The 15,376-nt window shown below is 39.1% G+C and overlaps 1 protein-coding gene across 1 annotated transcript in view; it reads right to left on the bottom strand.

The window, feature by feature from the left end:
• The window catches only part of ABCA12 (ATP binding cassette subfamily A member 12), a 128,442-nt gene that overhangs the window by 74,596 nt on the left and 38,470 nt on the right, over positions 1 to 15,376 (bottom strand). The window contains exons 11-17 of the mRNA XM_088135812.1: positions 13,091 to 13,206; positions 11,667 to 11,764; positions 10,314 to 10,567; positions 10,119 to 10,231; positions 6,513 to 6,637; positions 5,399 to 5,572; positions 2,871 to 3,035 (exon numbers count right to left, since the gene is read on the bottom strand). Coding sequence (XP_087991938.1) covers positions 2,871 to 3,035; positions 5,399 to 5,572; positions 6,513 to 6,637; positions 10,119 to 10,231; positions 10,314 to 10,567; positions 11,667 to 11,764; positions 13,091 to 13,206 — 1,045 coding nt within the window. The remainder of the gene's footprint in view (positions 1 to 2,870; positions 3,036 to 5,398; positions 5,573 to 6,512; positions 6,638 to 10,118; positions 10,232 to 10,313; positions 10,568 to 11,666; positions 11,765 to 13,090; positions 13,207 to 15,376) is intronic.

Raw genomic sequence — 15,376 nt, 5'->3', positions numbered from 1 at the left:
CATTGTGCCATGATGACGTTAGCTGTTAAAATGCTAAAAAAAATGTTATATAGTTACTTTCTGCTCCTTTCAATGGAAAAAGTTATATTTATTTGATGATATACATTATTAAAAACATTATATTATTCTTTTTGGGAAAGCCACCATGGTGGTGCTCATGAATTATAAAAATGCAAAGCTTTTTTGCATGCAGCCACATTGCAACAGGATGCCTAAATCATTGCAACCCACTGTGAAAACAGAGACCTATGCAGGAAATTCTCAAAATCAGCAACATGGGACTAAGACTGCTGTGATGTGAGCTGCATCCCTTCTGTGCACTTGTCCATGTTGCATGCATGTTCAAAAGGGGTAAGGCTTGCATTGTGACACTCCATCCACCATCTTGCTGATTGTGACACACAAACGCCCACAGATGCTATTCTGTGAAACCACTAAAAAAATTGAAATAATAGAATGCAATATATTAAAGGTATTACAATTCCAAGTTAAAGGGAGAGCTAATAAGAGTTTGGCAGCAGACTTCAACAGGTAGAGAAAAAAAAAGGGGGGGGGAATGACCAGAGAACTACATGACTGTGTGCTCAACTGTGTACGATGAAAAGGTCTTCTCCCAAATAGCTACAGATTGTTACAGGAATATCCTGAGACCAGCTGATTGCCCATAAGAAAGAGAATGAAACAAAGGAGCAAGTCCAGTGGACAAAAATGATAGGTGCAAGAAATGTAGAAAACACTCTAAACTGCTGGAACCCATTAACAGAACCTTGCAGATGAATAAGGCTCTGAACCTTCAGTGGATCAAATGGGGGACAAAATAGCGGATCACTAAAAAGCAGAGGGGATGCAGCTGCATCTTGCAAGAAAATAGAAACAGTTGTGGTAAAACTGTGAGGAAGTGAAAATATATGTTCTAATTAGACCAAGTTCCAATTACAACTTGTGAATTACCAATAATTGGAATTAGGCAAGTGACAGAACAACTTCCAAATCCACCTACAATTATTCTTTTATCCTAATTCATATAGGGACAAACAGCAATGCCCAGATTAGCTACAGCTGCACACCATAGGCTTTCAATCTAGAAAGAAAGCTCAAGAACCTGGAAGCTAAAGTAACGTTTACATGTACCTCAAGAGGACTAGAAAGAGAAAGAAAATATTGCAAGTTAAATGACTGGCTGTGTGAATGGTATTAACTGGAGAGATTTGGGTTTGGAGACCACAGCGTAACTTATCTAGTTGAAGAACTACTGGCACAAGATAAGTTACATCCCACAAGGACTGGTAAAAATGTGTCATCAAAGTGAGCTTGATTAGAAGGACTTTAAACAGAATCTTATGGAGATGAAAACTTAGAAGTAAGAATTGTACCGTATGTTACAAGTAGCCAAAAATTAACTGTTCTTAGCCCCTTGTCTCCGTTTTGTTAAGGGAAGAAATTATGATCAAGAAAACTACAGCTTAATTGGTCTGACATAAAAACCTTGGAATTCTAAAGTAGATCACAAAGAGATTAATGTGTTAGCACCTTCAAATAGCACAGTAATTACCAGACATTGGCATGGATTTGTCAAGAGCAAATTTTACCAGACTAGCCTTCTGTCTTCTTTTTTCTTTTTTGAATCAGGTAACTTCCTCAATATAGTGTGGAAATGCTGTATAGACCTAATATATCTTGCTTTCTACAAAGGATTTCACAAAGTACCCACACAATTCTGATTAGCAAGCTTGTTAAGTGTAGGCCAGATGGCTGCTTTGAAAACTCTCAAATGCTCATTAAAATGGAAGGGGCAAGTTTCATTCCCGAGACTTCTACTTTTCAATACTTTTATTAATTTGAATGAAGAGGTGGAGAAAATTTGCAGATGACTTAAATTGGGTGGGAGAGCTAATGCCCTGGAAGATGTTTTCTTGCTGTTTGCTGCCCAGAGTTACACTGGTTGAGTTGGGCAGCTTTATAAATCAGATAAATAGATAGAAAGATTTGATAGTACTCAAGTATCTGAAAAGATGCTACACAGAAGAAAGCCAATATCTATTTTCTACCATCCCAGAATGCAGGAGACAGAATAATGAACAGAGAGAAATGGTGAACTCCCTGGAGGTCTTTAGATGAGCCTGGACAGCCATCTGCCATGGATGCTTTAACCTGGTTTCAAGAAGGGGACAATTGATTCAGTGGTCCTCAATACCTCCTTCCAACTTTATGCCTCAGTGACTTCTAGAGGTTCTGCAGGATTGAAAAACGTGTCTGAGGGTTGCATGCAGGTTTTCTGATTCCAACATATGCTTCAGCCATTTGAGCATAAAAATTTCATCACCCATTCCTATAGGAAATTATGGACTAAATTCTAAAGTCCACTGGCTAGTTATGAGAGGAAAGAGTTATAGAATTCTCTTTATGACCTATTATTTTCAAACTAAATTTGATCCTCTTCAGGTTAAAATGGTTCTGCTTCCCCTTCCAAAAATTAATGGCTGTTTTTTTAGGATTCTTAAAATGAAATGATCTTATTGGATCAGTTGTTTTTAATCCTTAGTGTAAGATTTATTTGGTTAAGTTGGTTTTTAGATTCTTTTTTTAACCTTTAACATCAGCTTTATTGTTTTTATAGGAAAGGCAGGGTAAAATAATATATAAATAAAAAGTGGTAAATACAGTATTTCTTCTCTCAAATGCTGAAATGATGTTCTCCTTCAATGTGACATTGTGGTTTCTAGTGTCCTACTAAGAATCCCTTCCATAATATATGTTGGAGCTGATATTCTGACTTCTATGCAAATTATACACTTTCTAGACCTCTGATACTGTTCATTATTTTTTTTGTAATTCTAGTTTCTAAGAATTAACACATTTTAAAAACAAACCTTAGAAAGTGGTGCGTGTCTTGACAGCCTCAGCTTTTTCAGGGAATGAATTGCATCTAAGAGTGGATGAACATCTGATATAACTTGCATCCTCAAGTGATCCAAATCTTTGAGAAGTTGTAATCCTTTATCTAGAGGAATTTGGAGTTCCTTAGGCAAAAGCATCTAGAGAAGCCCACAAAAAACAATATCACAATCCAAACTAAACATATTTTTTAAAAGAGGTACATGTTAGGAAAATTTGTGATATTTTTCATTCTATTGATACCAAATGAAGGATTTATTTTTAATCAATTCTCTTGCTCAAACCAAAATGTCTTTAAGCCTTCTTTGATTGAATTGGACTTAAAAGGTTATATGCCTAGAGGCCATGTTCTCAAAATATCAAATTTCATATATCTGAGAAAGCGAATGGAACTACAGTCTATTCTCTGCTTAGTTCAATAAGAATTTTTTTTAATTATTCCTGTATTCTCCAATCCATGCAAAGTTCATCATGCTTCACTCTATTGCATCCTTTTAAATCAGTATGCAGTTGTTGGCTCCATCACTTACCATTCCTGGTTCTACCCCTTGCCAGGAAGTCAGTAACTACAGTACTCTTAATTTCAAGGTTCTCCCTGCTGAATTTAAGGGCGTGAACTTTGGGTATCTTGCTAGTCTATTGCTGTGTGAAGGCATCCTCATGAATCAAATAAACAACATTAACCTAATGAGTGTAGACTTCTTCTCAATCAAAATGCAGGGCTAGACTCAAGAGAACAAACTTGACTTGTCCTATTGTTCAGCCTGTCCCACCCTACATCCATCAGACCTACCATGACACTAAACACAGCTAATCCTTGACCTGCCAAGTTGCAACTTTCTGCCTCCAGCAAGCAACATTAAGCTCCAACCATACTTCCCTTCACTCCACTTCCTGATCTGCAACATATCGCCCATTAACTTCCAGGCTTAGAACCTCAAGAGACCTAATAATGTAAGCACTTCTCTTGCTACAATGATGGGAAAAGGTATTTCAAATGAACAATGTCTTGTTTCAGATTTCTTATTAGTTAAGTAATAGTATTCCTTTTGAATACATCCACCCTGTCTGTGAAGCAAAATGTATTTAGATTTTGCATTGAGGTTTGCAGATGCTAATTTGAGCACTGTATACTGCAGCATAAATGTAATATGTACTTTAGTTTCAAATTTAAATATTCACATAATTCCAAATGTTTCAATGAATTCTACACATTTAAAAATCTTCTACAAAGGTGTACATACACTGTTCAAATACATATAAGCCATGGAAGCACAGCAGTAATTAGTAGTGGCAATAGTTACACAAAGACTTTGAGCATAATCATAAACTATATTTCTTTAGGGTACTGTTTTTAAATGATTGGAGTAATTTTAAGTGGGAATCCAGAAAAAATACATAAGTAGGGTTGTTTTTTATTATTCTTATTTCACTGGAAGTTAAAATAAAGTCAGAAAAAAACAGCTCCAAAGAATCTAATTTCATTCTTCCAGGGATTGCTTCAGACAGGAAGTAAAGGGATTTGACCCTTCCATCTGCTACCAAAGCAATCACTGAAGAGAGACCTCAAAAACTACTATGTCCCCAACTTTTAAAACCTTCTATGGTGAAACGAAGGTAACTTCCCTTAACCTGTTGCATGCCTCTGCCCAGGTAGGTGAAGGAAGATCAGTGCCTGCATACAGCAGAATGGGGGAATTAAGCATGGTCCTCCTTAAGCCAAGTCCAGCTCCTGGCGACTACAAGGACATGTGCATATGATTTCCTTAGCAAAAACATGGAAGTGACTTGCCACTGCCTTCTTCCAGCATGTTTTCTCAACTTCCCAGTCTAGCTTATAGGCCTGAGATTTCCCAATGACCTTTCATGGAAGTTTTTACCAGGTTTAAATCAGCTTAGCTATTTGTGATCAGCCAAAGTCAGCTAGGTGTTGCCATGTGCAATGGTATAAAGGAAACATTCAGGCATAAATCCAGTACAACCCTTTTAAAGCAAAATGCATCTATATGTGTGTAGGAGTGTGACATTCAGGCTACTTTATGTATTTCATAAGTATAAGTAGTCTGTTTTCTGCCCTCTGCTACAGAAAACATACATAACTTGTTAATGAACAAATAAATATTATGTATGCTCATGTATTATAAATACTACTGCTATGCTCACCTTACTTTTCACTCATAAGAGGAGTTTATATGAAGCATCCTGTGCTCCATAATTCTGTCTGCCATCTATTTATTGGGGAGTATCTCCATCAATGCTAGTGGGATTTCCTCCCTTCCTAATAAACCTGCTAAAGATTATGCTGTTCATCTCTAATCATATTCATAATATTTTAGTTTCAATCATGTTGGAGCACAGTAGTTGCCCAGACCATATCTGGTCCCATTAAACTGATATATCCACCATCCATTAAAGTAGGCTGCTGATCCTCTGGATCTCTTTCCCATTATGTATGGAATGGCAAAGAAAACCAAACATATGTTGTGTAACGCACAAGACAAACCTTATAGATGAATTTGTAGACATCTAAGTGACGCAGAAGTGTGATCCCCAAAAGATAAGACTTGTGAGCCCTTTCTGCAAGGGAGAGGTTGCAGAATTGCTTTGCTATAAATTCCAGCTTAGCATCAGCAGCATCAGTATCACAGGACTCCAGCTGCAGTATCTGAAATATCAGCTGTATTGGCATGGGAAAAAGTAGAATGGTAAATAGTAAACTCTTTCCAATGAGGATGAACTGAGCAGCTCTCTTAAAAACCACTGACCTAGGCCACATAGCAAAGCAGCAGTTATATACCATTTGCATATCAGGGGGCTTCTTAATCTCTTGTAAGCAAAAATACAAATCAAAGCACTCTGTTTCTTGGGGCCTTTACTGTCAATATATTAATTTTTGTATCTTGGTACTTTATGATGAAGAACAAGAAGTTATTGACGAAGAGCAAGCAATAAACTATATTCCTGTTTCCAATATTGTTCTCTGGCCTAACACCTCCTGAGCTGGATGTGGTTTAACATAGGTTTTCTTTCCTCTGGTGAACACATACACATCTCTTTTTTTATTGCAGTGTGAAACAAGCTATGTGTGTTTACCAGTTCAAAAACCTGCCTGGTATACTTTCCAAAAGCAAAATCAGAAACATACACCATGTTCAGTAACCCTGAAAGGCAGCATAGCGTTTTATAAGCCTTACTCATACAGACTGATAAAAAATGTGAAAAACAGAGGTTAAACCTTCTGGAAGGCACTGCCTAGTTCTCTGTGTGTGCCTGTCAGTTTGGGACATCATCTGACATTCAGCCAGTTTATTCTTTAATGACCCTTTCTCTCAACAATTACCTTTACAGCAGTAGCACTGGAATTTGAAGATTTTTTCATCTATGTATCAGCATCACTTTTTTGCCTGCTGAATAGAATGTCAGACTATCATAGGCTGAAATATTGCAATTTGATTTAGGGGGGAACACACTTTATAGACAGATACATCAGTGAAAAAGATGAGCTACCCACTGATATCAATCATTCAGTCACTGAGTTTTTACGCAGATGAGTGTCTATGGTATAAGCTCTGTGAAAAGTCAGCTAAGGTTGTAGCTATTATTCATAATAAACTTGCCTGTGTTTTGTTTTCTGGAAGAGGCATTTCTGTCAAAGCACTGATACTGTCTGTAGACATTCCTACAATATTTTTGAGATCATTCTTGAGGCCATCAACGTTTCGGAACAGATCTACGATCATATCTTTAAAACATCATAGAATAAAAGTTTAAAATTAAAGTCTGTTTTACTCCAGCCTTCAGAAAATGTTATAAACAGAGTACTTAAAAGATGGTTTGGAAAATAAAAATGCCTTATGCTATAAGGTAATAAACTGAACAAGAAAATATTCAAAACGTTTATTCCCCTATTTACAAATAATTTGTATTTCTATACTAAAGAGAAACTTGAGCAAGTACATACATTTCAAGTTATTTAGTATTCATACAGTATTTAGGTCATATTTTTTTTAAAAAAAGACATTTTAGAAACATAGAAGTGGCACTATTTAAAAAAGAAATCATATCTGTTTATGGAAAATCAAGACAGTACTTTCATACCTGTTAAACTTTATCTGACACTTTCATTCCAGAAGCCTAAGAAATGCATCTCTTTAAATGCATTTTTAATTTCCCATCTTGTTCAAATCATATCAGCTGAATGTTTGGTGATCGGCAGTATATTCTATTTGCTTCTTTACCAGTCCCCACTGAAAAAAAAAAAATTCAAGGGGAGGGTGCACGGCAGTGCACAAGAGGCACTTTATGGGTTGGGGAGGGTGCAGGGTGTGTGTGGCAATGCACAAGAGGGTCATGGGTCCCTCCCACATGGGTCAGGGAGTGTGCACAATGCACAAGAGGTGCTGTGTAGGTCAAGAAGGGTGCACAGGGGTGTGTGGCGGTGCACAAGAGGCCCCACACATGTCGGGAAAGGTGAGCAGGGGTGCGCGAGAGGCACCACACAGATCAGGATTGGTGCGTGAGAGGTGCCACACAGGTTGGGGTGTGTGTGGAGATGTGCAGGGATGCACATGTTGGGGAGGGTGCAGAGGTGCGTGAGAAGCGTTGCACGGGTTGGGGTGGATGCATGAGAGGTGCCACACGAGCTGTGGAGGTTGCACAAGAGGCACCACATGGGCTGGGGAGGGTGCGCAGCAGTTCGCAAGAGGCACTGTGGGGGTCGGGGAGGGTGCGTGGGGGTGCACAAGAGGTACCACACGGAGAGTGTGCAGGGGTACACAGAGGTGTGCAAAAGGTGCCACATGGGTCAGGGGAAGTGCACATGGGTGTGGCGCAGGACAGGGAGGGTGCATGAATGGCCAGTGTGGTGTGAGTGCAGAGGCGTTGGGGAGGTTTACCCATGATTTACGACCTTCCCTACTGACTTCCCCATTGACTTTCTGGGGGAGCCAGCAGAGAAGGTTGCAAATGGCAATCACGTGATCGCAGGATGCTTGGCAACTGGTCGTAAGTGTGAACAGGTTGCCAAGTGCCCAGATCCGGATCACATGACAGTGGGGGTGCTGGTAGAGCCACAACTTCAAGGACCGGTCATAAGTTTTCTTTTTCAGCACCACTGTAATTTCAAACAGTTGCAGAATGAATGGTCCTAACAGTTTCAGTTGACTACAAACTGAATATGAGCCAGCAGTATGTTATAACTGCAAAGCAGGCAAGTGTAGTTGTAGGTGCATCAACAGAAGTATAATTTCCAATTTTGGGGCAGAAAGCCCCCACCCTTTGGAATATCTTGCCCTGGAGGTGAGATTGGCCCCTTCACTCCTGGCCTTCGGAGAGATCTGAAGACCTGGCTCTGCCACTTGGCCTAGGGTGGGGAGGGAAGTCACCAAGTGTGGGGATGGCTAGCCCCTTAGAGGCCTGTCGTCTGCAGCTGTGGTAACCATCAGCCTCTTGGACTTTTTCTTGTTTGGTAATGTTTTGTATAGTTTTTATGTTTTATATATTTATTGTTTTAATGGATTTTGTGAGCCGCCCAAAGTCCCCCATTAGGGGGAGATGGGCGGAGATAAATTTAATAAATAAATAAATACATTTTAAGTAAGTATTCTGATTCAGTTAGACCTCACCTGAAGTTCTGTGTCCAGTTCAAGGCATGACAATTTAAGAAGGATTCAGAGAAATTAGAGCAGGTTCAAAGAAGGGTAATTTGGATGATCAGAGTACTAGAAAAGAAATCCTATGAACAGAGATTGAAGGAGCTGCATATGGCCAGCTTTGGGAAAAGGCAGTTTGAGAAGGGAGATATGACATTACATAGCCATGCAATCCGTTGTTTGTAGCATTTGCTATCATACTGGAACACTGTGGCATTTACACAATAGATCGTTATCTCAATTATTTGTTTGGTCTTAGTTCTGAGTGGCCTTAGAATGTTCTGTTATTCTCAAGTCAGATATGTAAGCATTTCAATGCTTCATTTGTTGAGACCCTCATAAAGAACCACATAAAATGTCAAAGCCAACATTTTCAGAGTGTTGCTTACGCTGGCTATTTTTAACCTTTCCATAAATGGCTTAAATGGCAGAAACATACTCTTTGATTTGAATCTGTGATTCTAAACTATAACAAGGATGAGGCTTACTGTCTCTGAAGAGGCAGTTTCTTCCCTTACTACAAAAAAGCTGAAACATATTCAGGGCACAACCCACACTGACAAATGGAGAAGGCATGGGAGTAGATCTTCCTGTAGGTAGCCTGGGCTTCACCCATGTGTGGTTTCACTGTGAGACCTTTAAATTAGTCCCCCCAACCCACCAAGCCAGTAAACATTCAAGGATGTTGCTGGGATCTTGGAGAAGCAGCACTACACCTGGGACACTGCATTCTGGTCCAGCTCTACTCCCTGGATCATCTTCCAGGGTGGCATCCCAAAACACATACTGCAATCATTTTCCTTCCCCTTCCTATTCCTTATATTTTATTTGGCATTTTAAAATCTAAAATGCCAAATAAAATATAATATATTGTGCAAATATATTGGCCCAAATGGTTTTTTTAAAAGGACCAAGAGGCTCTATGGTAATATTTAGTTTTTTAAAAAAACTATTTTGGGGACAGAATTCTGAACAAAGTTTTTATCCATTAGAAGTATTCCATTCACATGGCAAAACTAAATTTTTATATAATTACTGTACAGCTTTTGTGTTTGGCCAGCATACCTAACATATGTGTACTTAAGCATTGTATAAAAATGTCACATGGCTTTTCCTGTGCTTGACTGGTTTTAGCCCCACTCTTCACAATTTTTCACTCTAGATTGGAGGTTGGTAACCCAAGGCCCTCCCAGCCCTATTCTTCTACCCAACACACCCCCAGATAGCCCTGGCAATTTTTGATGGCATTTTCCCCATATTAAATGAAACCAACCATCTACACACCTCCACCAAATAAAAAAGAAGTTTGTCTTTCAAATGCTGTCATCATGTTACTGACTATGCCCCCACCAACAGTCACTGGAGATTTTAAAAAGTTGGGGGGGGGTGTTTCTGGCTGCAAAATCAATAAACAAAATGGATACATCTAACTTTCATAAGGTTTAACCCACCTATCTTATCACACCTAAGTTCTCCAACAAACTTAGTTTAAAACTTTAGAAAAATGGTGCAGGCAGAAAACCAGAATAAAGAAAAATCAATCAATCAATAATTGCTGGAAGCAAAGATTACCTTGTTTTCTGGAATGTGGTGTATTCTTAGTGATATTCATTATAGAATTCAAGGAAGAGATATGCTTAGCGATATCACGGAAATATTTAAGTTGAGGGACATTTTCTTTTAACCTTTTTGAAGAAAAGAAAGGAGTAAGTATTTGCCCTCTCCAACAGACATTAATTGATACAGATTACTTGCAAAAGATCTTACCACTTAATTTGTTGCAGAAGCTTTTGGGGATTCCCAACCACTATTTCCTGAAATTCTCCAAAGAGACCTCTGTGGCTAATTAAATTGGTCAGTGGAGGATCGCTTCGTTTTCTGCTGTGAAGAAGTGTCTTGTGGAATTCACTTTGATTGCACAACTTTGCAAAACTAACATCAGGGAGCTGGCATGTTTGCTGCAACCATCTAATGCTCTCATAATCGCAAAGGAGTGATGTTAAGCCTTGCAGTCGGGTTAGCTTTAAACAATCAAAATGGACACAAAATTAGTCACAAATGAGTAATAAAAAGAATGAAAGAAAACTAGGCAATACTGCAGGGAAATACTATTTCATGAGAATGGTGAAAGCCTTTGCACATAATCAGGGCCCAGACCTAGGCAAACTAGGCAGTCGCCTAGGTCACCAAATTTTAGAGGGCACTAAAATTGAAAAGACTTCTAAAATACACAATATGAGTATAACATATGATAATCTTTCCTTATTGCCTTAGAACTTCTTTCTACGCTTTTTGAAAACACTTATCCACAAAGTCGGTGGAGAGGTAGTGAACAGCACACTAATCAGATGCTGCAGATCATGAAAAAAATATATTATTACAATTATTGACCTCAGGAAGCTGATAATATTACTGAAGCAAGACAAAGTCTGAAAGGAAAGTCCTGAGCGAACGAGTCGCGTAACTATCAGCTTATCAAAGTTACAAGAGGTAACAGCGCACTCCGCGAGCCAGCCAGCCCACTCAAGGGTTAAATAAAATTTAATGGCCAGAATGGTTGCCATAAGACAACAATGGGTGCTGATGCAATTAAAGTTACTTACTGTGTAAATAGGGTGAAAATGTCTGAGAAAAGAAAAAAAATGTCCGAACTGAAAATCATAAGGGTATACCTCAAAAGCTCAAAGAAAGAAAAGAACAAGAGGGCGCCGTTTCGAAATTCCTAACAAAATCGGAAGATGAGCCAAAAGGCAGGGGGCGCCAGAATATGACTTTGCATAGGGCGCCTAAATATCTAGAGACAGCCCTGATAAAATACAGGCGGAAGAACTGGCTTCTTCTAGCTCTGAAAAAAGAGGTTAGCCCTTTCTCACTCCTGCTCCAAACTGCGCTCAGTGCAGGACTTCGGATGCATAGCTGAAGAAGCAAGGGGCAGAAGAACTGGGAGCAGAGAAGCAGCGGGTGGGGAGCACCTCTCTGTCCTTTTCCCTTGCAATCTTATTTTTCCCTAGGAAAAGCGGCCATCTAAACTTTGAAAACTTGTTAAGCCTTAGTAACAGCTTAGAGCGTGCACTTTCATATCATTGCTATTTTTCGCATCCAAATTATACGTTTACTTACTTTTAACATCAGAATCTCTGGAACTGTGGCATAAGCATTTTGGGAAGTAAAAAGGACTCCTTTTAGCTCTTTTATTTTTGGAGGAAGAGTACAATTTCCTGTAAGAAACAACAACAGCTAGTTAATTGTAACTACTGCATTTCTTTTTGGTAGATTTCCACTATCCCTAACAAACACTAACAGGCATTTTGCAAACTAGCAAAAGCAATGTTGTACCAGCAAGTGTTTGTCCCTTAGATTAGCTTCACTGAATGGCAACTATGATATACAGTGGTACCTCGGGGTACGAACGCCTCTGCTTACGAACTTTTTGAGTTGCGACCAGCTCCGGCCGCAACAATTTACCTCGGTTTGCGAACTCTGCCTCGGGGTACGAACCGGATCTGCGGCCATTTTCCGCCATCACATGTGGTCCACGGCCATTTTCCGCCCATGCCACGTGGTCCGCGGCCATTTTTCCGCCCTGCCGTGTGGTCCGCGGACGCCGGAATGGATTAACGGTAATTACATTGAACCTTATGGGAAAATTTGCTTCGGGTTGCGAACAAATCAGGTTGCGACCAGAGTCACGGAACGGATTAAATTCGTAACCCGAGGTACCACTGTATTTGATTTCTGTTTAAAATAGTTGGAAGTGAAACAGTTTCCCTACCCATATCTTCCACTTAAACCTGAAATTCCTTTAGATAAAAACAGAATTGGAAAAAAAATATACATTTAACCATCATGAGCTGAATCAAGCTTTAAAAGAAAATGTAGGAATTAAATCTGCATGCACATTAAACAATGCCCCAAACCCCTCTTCTTTATTGCCCTGTTTCATGTTCCAGCTCTTTGTCACAAACAGAAACAAGTCTTTGCATTGGCTGTTCATTTCCAAAGAACATTCTAAGGTTCATCCAGTGGATAAACTTTCTAAACCCATCACATATTTTTATCCTGAGTTAACTTTAGAATGCTCTTTCTTTCATCAAATAGCTTTTCCGTTGAATGAATTCAGAATGTATTTTCTTTCTTTAGGTTTAACCTAGAACCATTAATCTGTATTAACTAAAATGAAAAATGTTTCTCTCTGTAAGTTTTTAATTCACCAACTTCTAATGCCACTGCAATATGGGGTCTTCAGTCACTTTTCTTAAGATAAGTCCCCAATAAAACTTTATGAAATAATGTTTCTACCACAGTTGCATTAAGACTTATGCTACTATTGTTATCAGCATAAATGGCAGATGCATATTTATTAAATGTGGGGGGAACAGATCCAGTAGGTTTTTCTTGATCAGGCTTCCTGGGTTTTATCTGGGCATGAACTGCAGTTAGTGTGGCCATAGAGCATCCAGCTGCCATAGGAGGCATTAAACTCTTTCACAAGGGAAAGATTTAAAAACAAATATACTGTATGCTATTATCGAAATATGTGTTACCTGGCAATTCACCATCTTGCCCTTCAAACACATTCAGTATGCAAATAAAATATGATGAGAAGTCACCATTATGAGATGTTTTTAGGAAGACATTTTCAAATTCTGAAAACAGAAACCTGGGACAAAACAAAACAAAAAACAGGCCCATCTCATGTGAAGCTGCACACATTAAAGAATGGCTTACAATCAAAGTATTTCAATCAAAGAAAGTCTGCAGCTTACTTAGAGTGGCACTAAACCAGTTTAATTCAGGAATCGTACCAAAATTTTGCTTTCTAGTAGTTAACAGATCCTAAATAAGAAGAGTTCTACTTAATTCAGTAGACTTATATCACTGAATACTCAACCATAATTAACAAATTACCAAGAATCATTTTCTAAACTTCTTAGATTTGGGCTCAGAAAAAACAATCAGTAAGACCCTCCCAGATCTTTCCAAATAATCTTAGATATTAGTGCAACAAGAAGTTTCTGATTCTGTAACAGACCAAATGAACAGATCTAAAAATCCACTGAGATTATAGAGTTGCACAACACAACCCTAAACAAATTGGTTCTAATCTATTCAATTGGATTTTCTTCTGAGTGAATTTAAGATTGCAGTTTAATCCTGAAACTATTGAGATTTGCTTAGTAAAATGTTTACTAAGTGCTGCAATTATTTTTATTGGAACTAAGAAAACACAAAATTCTCTAGACTACATCAAAGATCATGTGCCACACCTGACCATTGTCACTGTCAAAGATTATCAGACAGCCATTTACAAGCTGTATATCCATAAACTCTAGGTCCCACACAATCTCTCTCTTGCTAGTGCAATTCAGAGAATTGCAGTAGAGTTGGGTAATAAATGCATCTGGTGCAAATTTGTAGAGCTTTGCAAGGAAAAAACAGGGATGTTAAACTGAATGTTAGGGATCTGGTTGCACAAGGCTGTAACTGGGAAAAGGCAGAAGCAGAGGAAATACTCAGATATACTATGATAATAGAGATCACAGGAGGAGAAAGGGGCTTTTTGGTAGACAGCATGAGGCCCACCAAGAAACCAGAATTGAAGATATACAGAAAGGAGAGAGTTTCCTAAAGAATAAAGAGGGAAGAAACAAAACTTAGATCAGCTAGGAAATGTATAAAAAGCTGTGGGTGCATGGGACTTATTGTCAAGCCCCACAAAGCTGGCCAACTCAGAAAACAAGAACCACTTGGATTTCTCAAAAGATGTTTACTGTTACTAGGGTAACGTAACAGGATCTTGAAAGCCTATCAAAGCAATACTCCTGCTCAACGTATACCTAGCAACTTCTATGGAACTTCTGTATTGTATAGAAAACACATTAAAGCAGTTGTTTAGAGTAGGCCAATTGATGACATTCATGCAGGTTAGCTATATGTAACACACTACTCTTATCTCCCAAATCTCAACTGTCTATGCATTACTAAAGCACAGTTAAGGTTATATATTCCATACATTATATGAATCTGAAGACTCCATTTTGTGATATACCATGTGTAAACAGAGTTGCTCTGAGTCTCCTGCTGATGCTTCCCCCCTCCCCTGGGCTGGGTGTCTCTTTTGTAATGATCTTGTTTCCTCTTCCACTTTCCTGGGGTCTGTTAGACAGTCCATCACACTGACTCCCATGCACACGCACCTGGGGAGAATGGAGAGGAGCAAAAGAAGCATAGCCTGGGAGCAATGGCTAGGAGAAGGCGAAAGAAATGGAAATGGTTAGCCTAATGGGAAACAAACTGGGAAATAAAGGGAATCTGAGATAAACTTTCAAGACAGAGAACGATGACTCAAAAGGGAGCCAACAGTACTGGGCTTGGTTGATACTCCATTCCCTGCAGCTATAAAGGGAATGAGCAACTTGGGGTGGGGTGGGGGGATTCAGTTCAGTTGGTAATTTGATCAACTTTAACACAGAGAGACTGGCAAGTTTCACTAGCAAGGGAACGCCTACTTAACTCTGTTAGGGAGAGGATCATACCTTACAAAGCTGAGAGGAAGAGAAGCAGACTGGATTCAGATGGAGGCAAGGATGGAGGAGGTGCAAGACAGATACAGCACCCAAGAGGAAAGGAAGAGAAACTGCTGCCTGGGACTTTTGTAAAGGCAGCTGTAGTTGAGGGGGAGAGTTGGTTTGTTTCCAATAGGCACACCCTGATCTGCTGTTTCTTTGTCCTCCTCTCACCCAAGACTCTCTTCTTATAATGCTCCCATCCAACACTCTAGAATTCTCCTGAATAGTTCTCCATATTCATACTATCCTTATGCTAATTGA

Source organism: Python bivittatus, unplaced genomic scaffold (genome assembly GCF_059951505.1).
Source record: "Python bivittatus isolate LINGU-HERP-01145 unplaced genomic scaffold, Pbiv_v1 ctg000200_np1212, whole genome shotgun sequence".
NCBI lineage: Eukaryota > Metazoa > Chordata > Lepidosauria > Squamata > Pythonidae > Python > Python bivittatus.
Note: the sequence above shows the minus strand (reverse complement) of the source record. Positions and strands in the feature narration are given on the sequence as shown.